Source organism: Orbicella faveolata, unplaced genomic scaffold (assembly GCF_042242905.1).
Source record: "Orbicella faveolata isolate gen_17 unplaced genomic scaffold, um_ofav_v1 contig_35, whole genome shotgun sequence".
In the NCBI taxonomy this organism is placed as follows: Eukaryota; Metazoa; Cnidaria; class Anthozoa; order Scleractinia; family Merulinidae; genus Orbicella; species Orbicella faveolata.
Window position 1 is genome coordinate 12,889,693 of NW_028301564.1, and position 14,198 is coordinate 12,903,890.

At 44.6% G+C, this 14,198-nt stretch overlaps 1 protein-coding gene and 1 pseudogene across 3 annotated transcripts in view; both read right to left on the minus strand.

Moving 5' to 3' along the window:
• Positions 1–14,198, minus strand: part of LOC110054725 (uncharacterized) — a 534,050-nt pseudogene that overhangs the window by 356,627 nt on the left and 163,225 nt on the right.
• Positions 1–14,198, minus strand: part of LOC110051443 (E3 ubiquitin-protein ligase HERC2-like) — a 50,470-nt gene that overhangs the window by 4,296 nt on the left and 31,976 nt on the right. For 2 of the 3 annotated variants that reach the window (XM_089274352.1, XM_089274351.1), the window contains exons 34-52: positions 13,627–13,738; positions 13,217–13,436; positions 12,721–13,057; positions 11,946–12,143; positions 11,215–11,496; positions 10,333–10,649; positions 9,267–9,698; positions 8,932–9,076; positions 7,579–8,304; positions 6,865–7,070; positions 6,011–6,270; positions 5,286–5,530; positions 4,439–4,564; positions 3,805–4,076; positions 2,888–3,086; positions 2,502–2,716; positions 1,537–1,968; positions 1,062–1,296; positions 80–373 (exon numbers count right to left, since the gene is read on the minus strand). In XM_089274352.1, coding sequence (XP_089130478.1) covers positions 80–373; positions 1,062–1,296; positions 1,537–1,968; positions 2,502–2,716; positions 2,888–3,086; positions 3,805–4,076; positions 4,439–4,564; positions 5,286–5,530; positions 6,011–6,270; positions 6,865–7,070; positions 7,579–8,304; positions 8,932–9,076; positions 9,267–9,698; positions 10,333–10,649; positions 11,215–11,496; positions 11,946–12,143; positions 12,721–13,057; positions 13,217–13,436; positions 13,627–13,738 — 5,253 coding nt within the window. Of the gene's footprint in view, positions 1–79; positions 374–1,061; positions 1,297–1,536; positions 1,969–2,501; positions 3,087–3,804; positions 4,077–4,438; positions 4,565–5,285; positions 5,531–6,010; positions 6,271–6,864; positions 7,071–7,578; positions 8,305–8,931; positions 9,077–9,266; positions 9,699–10,332; positions 10,650–11,214; positions 11,497–11,945; positions 12,144–12,720; positions 13,058–13,216; positions 13,437–13,626; positions 13,739–14,198 lie in introns of all 3 variants that reach the window. The other variant, XM_089274350.1, reaches the window with a different exon arrangement.

Genomic DNA, 14,198 nt, shown 5'->3' on the forward strand with positions numbered 1-14,198 from the left:
TGACCAACCGACACTGCATGTTTTGTATAGCTGATAGTTTGTTTATGCTAAGAGGACAAGAGAGATGGTCATTGCTTACCTTCCCCGAAGGGATCAGCACACCTCTCAAAGCATCCAGCGCTACTAAAGGTCCTTGTCCCAGGTGATCCTTTATACGGGGCTGCAGATCAAACAGGGCGATCGAGGAACACACAAGCTCTGAGAAGTGATGGAGTAGCATAAGGCGATTTCTTAATGACCCCAGGGCGATAAGCTGCAGGTGGTTGAATTCCATGGGGACCTCCCTGGGGAGGCGACCGGCATTGGCGGGTTTTGTAGTGGACCAGGCGATAGTGTGAGCTGATCCACACGCCACGCGGTTTGTCTGTTTACCCTGGAAAGCAGTACATAGGCGGCATCAGCATCATTTTAAAATAAGCGCTTTTGAGGAAAATCGTAGAGGCAAATCAAATAGTTTACAGTCATAGCCCTCGTCTCCTATCCTAGAACACCCTTCAACATACGAAAGTTTTTGTAATGTCATGGCACGAAAAAAAAAAACAACAACAAAAAACTGTTACTTAGAAGCTACTCTAAAGAAACCACTGGCTAAAGAACGTTATGCAGAACCCAAACAAAAGTTGTCCTATTTTTATTGAGTGCCGTCAAAGCTCCGCGCGGCTGGCTGTTATTTTAATGCCCTTACATTCCATCTTCATTGCATTGGGTACAAAAAATACTTGACTTTTGTAAATTTGCTTTGTTTAATTCCTAAATCCGAGTTATATCGCTAAATCGTTGGGTTGTTTACATTGCAGTAAGAGCAAGTCGCTGGGACACATGCATCAACTAAATCTGGGCAATGGCACGTCGTCAGCATAGAGTTCTAATGCGCTCTGGTTCTACCACATCCTTGTTGCAAGACTGCCTCGATTACCAGCCGCTGTTCGGAAAAGGAGCCCGCGTCTTGAACGAGAGAACGGCCGAAATCGAGCCTTTTTGCAAGGATAAAAACGAGAACGCAACCAGGAGATGCCAGTGAGTTCAGGCTGCGGTGCACGTAAAAGAGTTGAGTAGATTACCTGTAGAGCCGTGACTAGCCGTGGTCTCTGGATGGCATTAGTTGATCCGTCTCCCAGCTGTCCCTCGTCATTGTCGCCCCACGTGTACACCTCGCCTGTGTCTGTGCATGCCACACAGTGCAGCGAACCTGTTGCTATAGCAACCACTTTCTTGTTTTGCAGGGCTGCCACTCTCTTGGGGCGTCTCACGTGATCGTCTGAGCCGTGACCGAGGCGATAGTAATCACCTTTACCCCTGAAGAGATGAAAGAATTTAAGCCTTAACATCAGGATCAAGTTTCTTGTTACTGCTTGTCCTACAATCTCTGTCTCTTTACAACAAGAATGTGGTTATAAACCGCCTTAATGAAATTGCCTAGTGGTCGCTACGCGTTGAACTTCATAGAGTTTTAAACCTGACGTTTCGTTTCTAAATCAGTGTACCAGTTCGCCACAACAACTTCGGCAGGCAAGATCGAGCCTACCCTATACTTACCAGGTGTACACAGCACCAGACTTGGTCAGCGCCACAGAGAACTGTGACCCGCACTCGACCTTACACACCCCAGCTCTAATCAGCGCTTCCACCTTCATAGGGATCTTACAGCCGTCACTTCCTCCGCGGCCGAGCTTGCCGTAATCCCCATCACCCCAGGACCATACACAGTCGTTATCAGTCAGGCACAGGGTCTGAGCGTCCCCGCTACCGCAGGCTACGTCTATGACACGTTGTCCGCGTAACGCTTCCACCAGCTTTGGCAATACTTGGTCTTCGCTGTCACCATGACCGAGTCGTCCGTACCTTCCCTTTCCCCAGGTGTACAGCTCTCCGCTATTCGTGATACAAGCGCTGTGGGAACCGCCGCACGCGATGTCGACGATCGATTTGCCGCGCAGGGCTTCTATGACGCGTGGACGATCACACAAGCTGCAAATGAACAACATCAGGCGTGTGGGTATTTTATGTAAATACTTCCAATAACACTTCAGAGAGCAAACTACTGGTTTACTCAAGGCCATATTTCAATGCATGGTCAAGGAAAAATAGCCACACTCTCTGTTCTACGAGTTTTTCTTTCTTTTCTGTTTGAAGCGAACGGCAGTAAGGGCAGTGCTCTGAGAAAATGCTGCTAAGTTAAGAGGAATATAAAAAGATTGTGAAAACAAGAACAACAACAAGAAACACTAAAAAACTGTTGACAAAATATATGAAACCTGTGTTAACTGGCGGGTTGCCTTGCCTGACAAAAGTAAGCTATACCCTTTCCGTTTTTTTTCCCATACCAATGCAAAGATTTACTGTGATATATTTTTTCTTAGAATCTATGGTATAAGAGCGTTATTGAGAAACGTAATACAATTTCAACCCCATGAAATACACCGAGTCTAAAACATACAGGCTAAAATAAATTGTATCCGATTCTCAACACACAACATTTTCTTTTAAGGCATAATACTCACCCCCGACTTCCATGCCCCAGTTTCCCGTCCTCCCCTTCGCCCCAGGAGTACACATCACCGTCCATAGAAAGCGCCATGGCGTGTTTACCCCCAGAATGCACAGCGACCTTCTTAATTACCACGTGCTGTAGAGATTCTATCAGTCGTACTGATGTCACTGTTTCTGTTCCACCCAGTCCTAAACGTCCGCCATGACCATAACCGGTGGCGTACACCTGGACAAAACAGTGGACAACCAGGGAGGTTAACAACGCAAGTGTGCGCGTGTTAACAGCGCTGAAGTTCAGCGTAATTTTTTCCGGCCTTTTGAAGCAAAGGCTGTAAGAAGCCAACAATAACGTCTGAATCAAAAGCAAGCAATAAAGCAGTAAAACAAACAAACAGACCTTTCCCTCAGCTGTCACAGCAAACAGGGTTTGTTCGCCTCCAACAATCTGCACGGGTCTGATAGCACTAAGCGCCTCGCAAGGCTGTGGAAACTTAACTTTCCCGCCTTCAATTCCGCCCAGCTGTCCACGATGGTTGTGGCCCCAGCCGTATATGGTACCACCCCCGCCCCAGGTGACCGTCCAATCAGAGGGACGCCTGAAACCGAGACAAGAGCAGTGTTAACCCATTGAATACCAAACTTTTGCCAAAAAATGCCGTTTTTAACCGTTAAGTCCGGTTTTTTAGCTGCCAGGACGCTAAATAAGCCTAAGGTTTGCTAAAAAAAGCTTTTTTTTACTAAAAGGGGAGATTTTTCGAGGATTAGGTACAAAATTGAGCAAAACTTCAATCCGGGCATGCGCATAAGCCAAAATTTGGACTTCTTTTTTTTTGCCATTAATTGTTCTCAACTTTGTTTGTTGTCCCTTTCCTTTCTGTTTTTCTCGGCCCTTTTACACTGGCTACCTTTTGCATTGTATGTTATTTCTGGCTGCCGTGAAAAGTTGGATGTTCATTACGGGCGAAGCCTAGAAATGGACCTTGATCAATCATAGGTGTAGTGGACCATTTTACCACCGTTTTTGCACCAAAACTGATAACGTTTTTCGATTTGCGACGTCGGAATGTCGTCGATGTCTAAACCTAACCATTGTGCGGAAAGGCCTAGCCTAGCACTACTATCTGCTTATCAGGAATATCTGATGACATTTAAATTGATGACGTCACAAGTGGTACAAAGAGCACGACCATTAATTACGCATATATGCGTAGTTGGTATTCAAAGGGTTAATCGATCAAAAGGGCGAAAACACCGCGCTAAGTAAACAGACAAATTCTTCATACGAAACATCGTTAAATCTTTGATTACACTCACTGGTTCAGCCACTGTAATAACTGCTCGTCATGTTCTCTTTTAAACACCTCGTGATCGTAGTATTCCATCGCACTCTCCTGACTTTCTTGCACCATTTCCGAGATTTTGTCCTTAACCTCCGTCAGGAAGTCATGTGGCAGAGGCAGCCTGGAGTCCAGAGATGACGCGACACGTGAGGCCATACAAAAGCGTCTGAACCAGGCCCACTCGTGCCCGTCGGCGCAGCACGGTAGAAAATCCAGCGCGAGGTCACAGGCGAAAGCAACGAGAACCTAAAATGCATCAGACAGACTAGCCCGTTACCGCGGTACTGGCCACCTTGATATGCAATGTTTCTGTCGGTAGTTTTAGTAGACAATATTTTATGCAGTGGAGCATGGTGGAACTGACTCTCTTGAAGAGAGAGATTCGATCGTACAAAGATCAGGTCAATTGCGAGCCTAGACTACACACAGTGTCTCGCAACACATCGACATGAGATACCGGCCACTTAAAAAAAACAATACACAACGAACCCCAATTTGAAAAACAGAGCTTGAGGATTCAGCCATGTAGAAAGAGAATGACCGAAAAAATCTCACAATGTGAACCCCTCAAACTACAACATGCATGGACAAGTCACTTGTGTACTCACTTTAAAAAAGTCGCTGTGAAAAAGATGTTTCCCTCCACGAACAAGCGGTTCTTCGTACTCGTATTGTCTTTGTAAAGTATCGGGGAGGCCTCGAACTAGCTTTCCAAGAGCCGAGGATGCAACAGCCTGGAGATAGACAAGACAATTGAGAACGTTTAGATCGGATCACTGAAAGATGATACTCGAGACAACTTCATAATAACTTTAACTCAAGGAGAAAAAAAGAAAACATGGAATTCAAATCTAACCAAACAATGGAGATGAATTTTGCAAGGTAAATTCAGGCTACGAAAAGAACTTTAACAAATTCTCAAAGGAATATGCATCCCGATTTAAACATGAGAACATCACCTCACGTTTCAAGTTTAACGACACAATACCGGCATTTTGTGAATAACTTCAGACTAAGACTAACACTACACAGATGATTCTATACTCTTTTGGTTCAGCGGACTCGGATAACTCGAAACCGGACTATTCCTCCTGTCTTAACAAATAAATGCCCTTTACAAACACATACTTACTAACCGGCTATTGACCAAGCGTGAGGTCAAGATGGCTGGATATTGGCCAAGTTCGTTTTCTTGCGTGTTTATAAACTCGCAAAAAGAGGAACGTGGCCAATATCCAGCAGCCATCTTGACCAAACAAGCTTGGTCAATGAATGACTTAGTAAATAGCTTTCGAGATAATTTTTCTTGTGGGAAACAGCGAGTAGTCCCAAGCGGGCAAGATAGCACCATCTTGCCCCAACGGGTAGCCAATCACAGCACAGAATTTGGCTTATCTTGCCCGCTTTCGGAGCTAGCCATAAAATAAATACTCATATTAAAAGCGAAGTGCATACCGCGTTCATTCGTTGGTTACCGACGTGCTTCATTTTAATGAGTGGCTGATCGTACATCAGATTATAACCAAACAGGGCCGGTACATCTATCACTGGTCCAACTTCTGACATCACAAGCTTTCTCAAGCGATGAAGAGCCCACGTTCGCTGAGTGGCAGACAGAGTATTCAGTTGTGCGCATGCAGATAATGAAGAGGCCACACGAGGGATCTGGGCCGCGTCTCCAAGAGTTTCCAGTTTAAAGTCTGTAAATAGAAAACGTACAGTGTTGCCATCAATTAAAGGAACACCTTCACGGTATTTTGAGTTATTTTGGCCAAGTACAAAATTACCTTTAAATTGAAGGAAACCTGAAAATAATTATTTACTACGATAGAAAAACACTAACAAGATAATAATATACCATAAAGGAACAAAGACGGTTAAGGATGGAGAAGACTGACACGGATTACAAACGACGAACTTGAAAAATCTAGGCTACGCCTAAGGCGCCTTTCAAGATGCGCCAAGCGTGACGTAGCTCCTTTACTGTACAAAACAGAAAACTAGACAGTTAAAAACAGAAGATTAGCTTCCAGCTCAAAAACCTCAAAGAATGAGTACGATGATCCCGACCAGGGTTCGAACCCAGCCCAGACGGTCTTGAGTCCAGCGTGCCAACCATTATGCCACCTCGTCTTCCACACACCACAAAGAACCACTGAGTATATCCCTCTAACACTCACCCAAAAGACAGCGGACCAAGTCAATGGACGGTCTAGACTGCAATGCTCTGTCCGAAAGCACGTCACAGGGCGCGGCGGCCGGATGGATTGGGTACACAGTGAATCTCCAGCCCCATCCGTTAACAGAGCTGTCACTCACAAACTTCCAACGAAGCTCATCGCCGCTCATGCGCAGTTCGCTGGACCAATCTGACCACTCACGGCCGGAACGGACAGAGACTACCCTACCAGTGCTGTCCATGATGGTCAGCGGATCATGCCTAGAATAAAAATTCCATCGTGAAAATCACTAGACTTGTATATCACCTGGCAAATGGTAATAAACGTTCACCCAAACATAGTAGACACACACAAAGACAGAAAAGTAATTCAACGTCAAATACCGAATTAATTCCCATTCCAAATATATCTACAAAATCACAACCTACATTGTAGCCTCGACGGACCAAATAATCACCAAACATCTACGCTCAACTTCGTTGAATTAGATTTTCTTAAGCCTGAACAAATAACGTCATGATTACTTCTTTTAGCAGAGTCAACCACTCAGTTAGCATCGTGCGGCTTATTAATTTACAAAGATGCGAAGTCTAATTTTGAATTAAATATAACACTAACTTCTCGTAGACTATATATAACTGAGGGAAAAAGCGAAGAGGACAACCCAGATTAACTCCATCCAATAAGGAGCCAAAACAACCTCAGAATATGCTTAGGAAAGAGAAAGGCCCCGCGTGCCCACGTAAACGAATAATATCACTCACCTAAGAACAAAATACTCTTCTGCAATTCAACACCAGAATTTGTTTACAACAAACTAGAAAACCTCAATCTGCCTTGCAGTTTATACTTACCTTCTCTCTGTGGAACACTGTTTGTCAAACTCGACTTTGAGCCCCTCGGCTCCTGGTATCTTGACCACACCTGTGGTGTTAGTATCATCTGTATATGGATGACTGCTCTCCTGTACCACGGGCTGGAAGCTGCTGTGCACGCTGCTGTTGTCGGTTGCCACGTCTTCCAGCTCTGTGATGCACAGCTCAAGGAGCATGGAGGCAACCTATACGTCAAAAGAGAAATTTCTCCTTACCGAAAACATACATTCTTTAAAGTGCTTATGAAGCAAAAAATTATCGCCGCTTATTTAGAAGGCTTTTCAAAGTAAAGAAGAACGGCGTTTTCCTTTTTGAAATATCTTTTTTCGTTTCAGAGATATTTACGTTTTTGAATTATGCAAATGAGGAAAGTGATGATGTCATAGGTGGTTCCAATAAAACAGCAAATACTCAATCGAGAATAACTCTAGAAATATTAAAGCAGTGTTCTTTAGACTTGGCACAAGAAATGTAGGCCGTGAGAATATGATGGCGCATCAAAGCAATAACCCTCCATTGCAATTGTATTCAGACCCAAAATTATTGGTATTCCTTCATTCATTTGTTCGTCCGTCCGTCCGCCCGCTGTCGTTCGTTCGTCTATTAAATTCTCGTTCGTTCATTCGTTCGTTCGTTCGTTTGCGGTTTAAGCGTGTTCCAGCGTCGTTTCGCTAAGTCCCCTTCGCAGCTTACCTCTGGTTTGGTTTGAGCCAGAGCCTTCAAAACCTCAGACAACACTTCTTTACCGTTATCCCCAGCTCGATCAGCCACGGCAAGCTTCAACAACTCGACTAGTAGCCGCGAGTCATCGTGCCCTAGGCTGTCGGTGAACTCGTCCACGCCTGCAATCATCGTCTTTCGAGAAACACTTGCACTAGACACTTCCGTGAACGCCACGTCCTCGATCGAAACGTCTGAAGCGGAAGCTAGAGCAACAGCTTCATCGTCTTCACTCTCCGTGGGTTTGGAGTCCCCGCGGATAAAGGAATGAGGGTCCATAAGGGCCCGCACTACCGCGTCTCGCGAGTAAATGATTTGGAGAGCAGTTAGGATATGGCTCAGTGCTTGCTGTCTTTCGTAATTACTGTTCAATGAAAGCACGATTTTTGCTAGAGATGGCCTGTGTCTGTGCTCTCCGTACTCGTTGCTTTCTGTTTCTGCCGCGGAAGTACTCTGCTCTTGGGAGTCTGAACCGAGACTTGAAGCTCCCAGTGGATCTCGGGACGCCGGGAACATCACGGGCTCGTGCGCGGTGGGCGCCGGGAAATCAGACTCGGCCCAGGCCATGCTGTGTGAGGAGCCGCAAGCCACACGAGTGATTTTGAATTCTTCAAGGCCCTGGACTAACTGAGGACGGCGATTGACAGTGGTAGTGCCATTTCCTTGTTGGCCATGGTCATTGTCACCCCAAGCGTAAACCTGAAATCATGAAATAGAGGAAAAAATTAAGAAATTTGAAAACTACACAAAGCTTAGGCGGTAATCTTTACCTGCGCGTAAAAAGTGGCTAGCGATTGGCATTCGCCCCTCTCCCATAAAGAAACACATTCGTTGATTCGCATTAAATGCGAACTCTTCTTACATGTTGGAATAGATTTGCCTTAAAACTTCGTAAGGAGAATTTAGTGATTGAACTGAAGATAATAATGATCATCTGGTATCTGAGTTATCAAGCACCTTGCTTGACAATGTTCTGGCTTTTCCAAGATATTCATCAGAAAAATAGCTCACATAATTGACACGCTCACAACAGACCGGACAGTGCTCCCTTGTGTCTTCACACGGCAAGATGGCAAGAGTGGAAATTTTAACGTTAGTGGAAAAAAACATGGCAAAAAATATGATCCAGATAGAAATAATTCAAGCATCAGACTCCAGACATGACTGATTACACTATTTGAAATAATCCTTCACATTTTCGCGCCACGCAGTTAACCTTTTTGTCCATCCTTTCACGCAAGACAAATAAAGAATGCGTAACTGTAAATATTATTTAACAAGAAGTCTTCTGCATGTCTGGAGAAGACTCCAATTGAGCCGGCTTACCTCGCCCTCTTCTGTTACAGCTAAGCAATGCAATGCTCCAACAGCAACGTCCACCACTTTGTAAGATTTCAGCCCCTCCACTATCTGAGGTTTACGAACGTGAGAGTCATTACCATGCCCAAGGCGAAAATAATCTCCTTTACCCCTGCAAAATAATACAAAATAGCATAGAACACTGAGATTTTCATTTTTGCTGACCTAGTAGTTGTAATAAAACAACCAGTTCACCTTCAAAACTACGAAGTATAAACTACAAGATCAAGAAACAAAAACAAAAGTACGTCCTTCGTGAAATGTCTACATGGTAATATTAAGAAAAGATGTGCACTCCTTACCAGGTCCACACTTGTCCCGATTTTGTAAGAGCGAGTGAGAACTGGGCTCCACACAACACCTTACACACGCCCTGTCCCTTGAGTCTCTCCACGACATGTGGCACACTGCAGCCCTCACTTCCGCCTCGCCCCAGCTTTCCAAAGTCTCCATCCCCCCACGACCACACGTAACCGTCGTTAGTGAGTGCGAGAGTCTGGGCATCACGACTGCCGCAGGCAACGTCTATCGCATGATGACCTGACAGGGCTCGAACCAGTTTAGGTCTAAGTTGTGTCTGGTTGTCTCCATGCCCCAGCCGGCCGTATTCACCCAGGCCCCAAGTGAAGAGCTCGCCAGTGGCCAAGACGGCTGCACTGTGGGAACTACCGCAGGAGATTTCCTGTACAGACTTGCTTTTCAGGGCTTCAACCAGTTGAGGGCGGTCGTAGTTCCTACATGGAAGGAAACATGGGAGTGTCGCTATAATGGTTACAATGGTTTTTAAAATACCCGAACATCTTAAAAACAAATATACAAAAAAACAAAACAAAAACAAAAAACAAAACAAATCAAACAAACAAACAAGACACTAGACAGACACCCTGACACAGTTCAACCGCGAAACGAAGGTCATGTTCGAAACTAATAGTTTTGTTTATTACAAACAGTGATCCTCAAAAATAACAGAAACTGATCAGATATTATGAAGTTCTGTTTACGCAATATTTGAAGGCTTGTGGTATCAAGGTTAGACATAGTCATTTTTCCCCGCCAATCAAAAAGGAACAACAAGATGTTAAAACCACACATTTGTCTGCACTCTTATTGCCTCATAATTTGTCACGTTCCGTTAAATCATCAGTGCTACATAAGAAATATATATTTACCAACTGAAATCTGAATATTATCAACTATTTGTCGAAATGTTTTAATTTCTGGTCGTTCACAACTATCTAAATTACTCCATAAAAGTTAACCTTTTTTTGTTGTTGTTGTTTTACTTTTTCTTTTGTCAACAGCGTAGGATAAGGTGCGGTAGGGTGAGTGTTTATATCGCACAAAACCGTTGTCAACATCACGACTTACATTTTGTTTCCATGTCCAAGTTTTCCATCTTCCCCCTCCCCCCACGCGAACAGCTTGCCCTCGATTGTGATAGCCATTGCATGGCGACCCCCAGAATGCACCGAGACCTTCTTCACCACGAACTGACTCAGGCTTTCAATCAAACGGGGCACTAGCACGTTACCCGACACAGGACCTAGGCCCAGGCGCCCGTTGGTTGATTCTCCGCACGCGAACACCTTTCCTTCTAATGTAACAGCAAATAAACTCTTTGAACCGCCACAGACTTGCTGAACTTTGAGAGCTGACACCACATCGGAAAGCATCGGCACTTTAATCTAAACAAGAAAAATATATATCTTATTTTTCACGTTACTGTATTCTGGTAAGCAACGCCTTTTTTTCCTACTCGTAAAACTTAGGAATAAAAGACAAGTCAAGTATTCTGGTACACAGAAGTTTCGCGGCTACTCGACCTCCCTGTTTTTACACAGTGGCAAAGTTTACATCCACAAAATCGTAGAGTAATTTCAAAATACGGCGAAGGCACTACACAGTTCACTGTTGCTAGTACTTAGGTTTAATTTAATTTAAGTGAAGTGACTACAAGTATTACTATTCTGCTCTTCCCCGGTTGGGATGCTAATGCATTGCGGATTGTAGACAACATGTTGCAAAGTTGCCCTGTCGGTTCACTAGTACGCATTTATTCCCCGGTTCGAATGGCACTCTAAGGTGTTACGTCTTAACCCCCCCCCCCCCCGCCCCCCTCCTCTCCCCTTCCCATTACAGCAGGAACCGATTAAACCCGAACTGCTCTATTAATCATAAAGCAAACGCACCTTCAAGCAAACGTTAAGACATGAAACTAGAAAGTCTCGTTTCAATCCATTATTTGATTACCTTGGATCCCTTCAGCCCTCCAAGCTGATCTTTATCGTTCAGACCCCACACGAACACCTTGACTTGCCCTTCCTGGGTGGGCTCAGTGGAGGTCGGTTTCCTTCTCAGCGCTCGTCTCTGCCTGGCTGCTTCGTCCTCCTCGTCTAACGCCAGGAATGAAAAGCTTGCAGCCATGTCGTCTTCATCTGCTTTTGCGCGAGCTGTCAGACTGATTCCGTGGATCTTACAGTCGATGCCACTACTCTTACACTGTCGGATGCCGATTTCCAGGAAGCGGTATTCCTGAGATGACACAAGGGTTCATTTAGGATTAAAGACAAAAGAAACAAAGACAAAACATACAAACGAAGACATAAGATATCACTAGGAAATATGTTACAGGTATGTAATCGATAGAAGCATCTTTTGCAAAACTTAATGTGAGAAGGGTTAGGTTCTGAGGGGGAGATCGGGCTAGATATTAAAGCAATCTTGCGTTTAAATCTTGTTAGATTTACACCAGAAGGAGAAATCTTGACATAACTAAACTATATAAAAAACAAACTCTACAATCAGTGAATGTCCAATCAAATGAAGCGTAATAAACAGGTAAAGTCCATGAGCTGACTTTTAGAGAGGTGATTAATATCGAAAGACTTTTAGCGAGGGAGTTTTGGGGAAGGGGACCAATCTTGAAAGTCTTTCCCTATGGATAGTCACATGAAATATGACATGAAAAGTCAGCCACACACCTCTTGAGCATCTTCCAGCAACGTGCACAGTGAGTCAGTAGCACTAATGTGCACAGTTTTAACTTCTTTCAAGGATTGAATGCTGTCACCGGCTGATATGACCACCACTGATGGCATATAACTACTGTCAGATGGATCAACTGTCATGGTCAACCGCTGAATCAGAAGATCGGGGTGTAGCTCGATACGAATCCAGTGCTGTAAGAGGACAGAGGAGTTAAGGCAAAGGAAATGAATGCACTTACACTAACCCAGTACAATGAGTGAAAAAGTCAAATAGCTTTCACCCTATCAGATTTCACTAATGTTGCCCAGCGCTCTCATACGCCTGGCCGAGAGTTTTTCGCCTTCGCTTAACAAAAATTTTAGACCGTTATCGCGGGAACTTTTTTAAAATTTGAATGATTTTGTACTTATACCTAATCATAGCTTTTTGGTACGCTTCGGTTGCATATCAGGGAGTTTGGTCGCGCCATGTTTCGTATTTTGGCGAGACGTAGTCGAGCTAAAATACCCATGGCGAGACCAAATGATCCTCATTTGCCGCCAAAAAGGTAAGATTAGGTATTTACCGTACCCAAATCCAGGCAAGTGACCTTGATATCGGAGCCATATCAGAATAGTGACTTAATACCACAGGATATCAGAACAGTAGAACAGTAGACATGACTTCTGACTAGCAAATTGCGAATTTGGGCCGGTAAGATAAATCACGACATTGCATATTGACAAATCTACCCTCAGTTAAACGATACTGGCTTCTCAAGGGCCTCACCTTTCCCTGTGACCCTGCGGACTGCCAGTAAGACTCTGTGCCGTCAATAAGCCTTCCTGCTTGGCCCTCGCGCGAGGACACCATCAGGCTCTTTACCACTCGGTCCCATTCCTTGACGATGTGTTCAGGTCCCCCTAATCCCCCGGACAAAATCTTCTTTTTACTCCGCCCGGCTTTCCCAGCGTTGACGGGGATACTGCTAGGCTCTTCAAAGCGGTGGAAGGAGTGGCGGTGGCTGCGGCGCAGTCTGAAGCACGTCTCGCAGTAGTTGAAGTCAGGACACGTCTTGCATTTGAAGCGAGGACCTTCAATGGGCTCCATGTGGCAGCCATCGCACCTGTAAAAAAAGAAAAAGGAACTTATTATTTAAAAGAACTACTTCTACACCTCTTTAGAAAAGGAAATCCCAACCATTCCTCTGCTTCACTGCCCCCCCTCCCCTGCCCCCCCCCCCCCCCCAAAAAACGACAAAGTCCAGAACGATAAATTATCTGACCTGGTACGAGGGTGAGTAGCAGGAACAACCTCCATCTCGGAGATCAGCCCTGTCCAGTTTGTTTGTTGTGGGAAGTCAACCTTGACATCTTTACCATTAGGACTGATGGACACGACTGTGCCTACACTCCCGTGATTCACGGATCCCCACTTGTATTTGGGCGTGGTCACAGAAGGTTTGACACGCACACGATCGCCAACTTTGATCATCTCACGCCGGGCTGAAAACAACCGACAGCAACAATTAGTCAGGAAAACAAGTACAATTTTCCTATTCTAGTGTTCGGGAGGTTCGAAAAATCGAGCGTACGAGAGGTCGAGATTCCACTTATCAATAGCAACGAATGAAACACAACAAGTCCGATTTTCCCATAGGTTATCAGACGGTCAATAACAGTTTTATAGTCTTACCAAAAGAGTCATGACCTAACAACTCCACGTGCACATATCTGACCCAGTAAGTACCGTTCTTCTTCTGCCAGTCACCTTGCACATTAAGATCGTGAAGGCCGTCACGGTCGAGCTGAAAGAAACAATGAGACAAATCAGAAGGAGAAATGGCGCAGTGGCGAGAGTGCTTGCCTCCCTTGAATCTGGCCCAGGTTCGATTCCGTGAGTTCAATTTGTTGTTGGTTCTAGCCTTGCTCTAAAGGGTTTTTCTCCGGGTACCTCGGGAAGTCAACACTTCTAATTCCAGTTCGACCTGGGTAGAGGATCCGCATGAAAATGTAGTTTTTCTTCTGTAAATATTGTAACTTCAGCTTGTTTTTAAAGACACGATTCGGTATGACTTCTGCATCTTCAGGAAGAGGAATGACGCTATAATATTCATTATCATAAAAATTACAATTTCCTCGATTGTGATTGGTATAAAAAACTCCTATTTTCCACTAATTCACTTGCCAAGTTGTTATCGGACAGTTTGTTATCGGACAGTTCAATAAGCCAATCACATTCAAAGTTGTAGTTTAAATCAACCAATC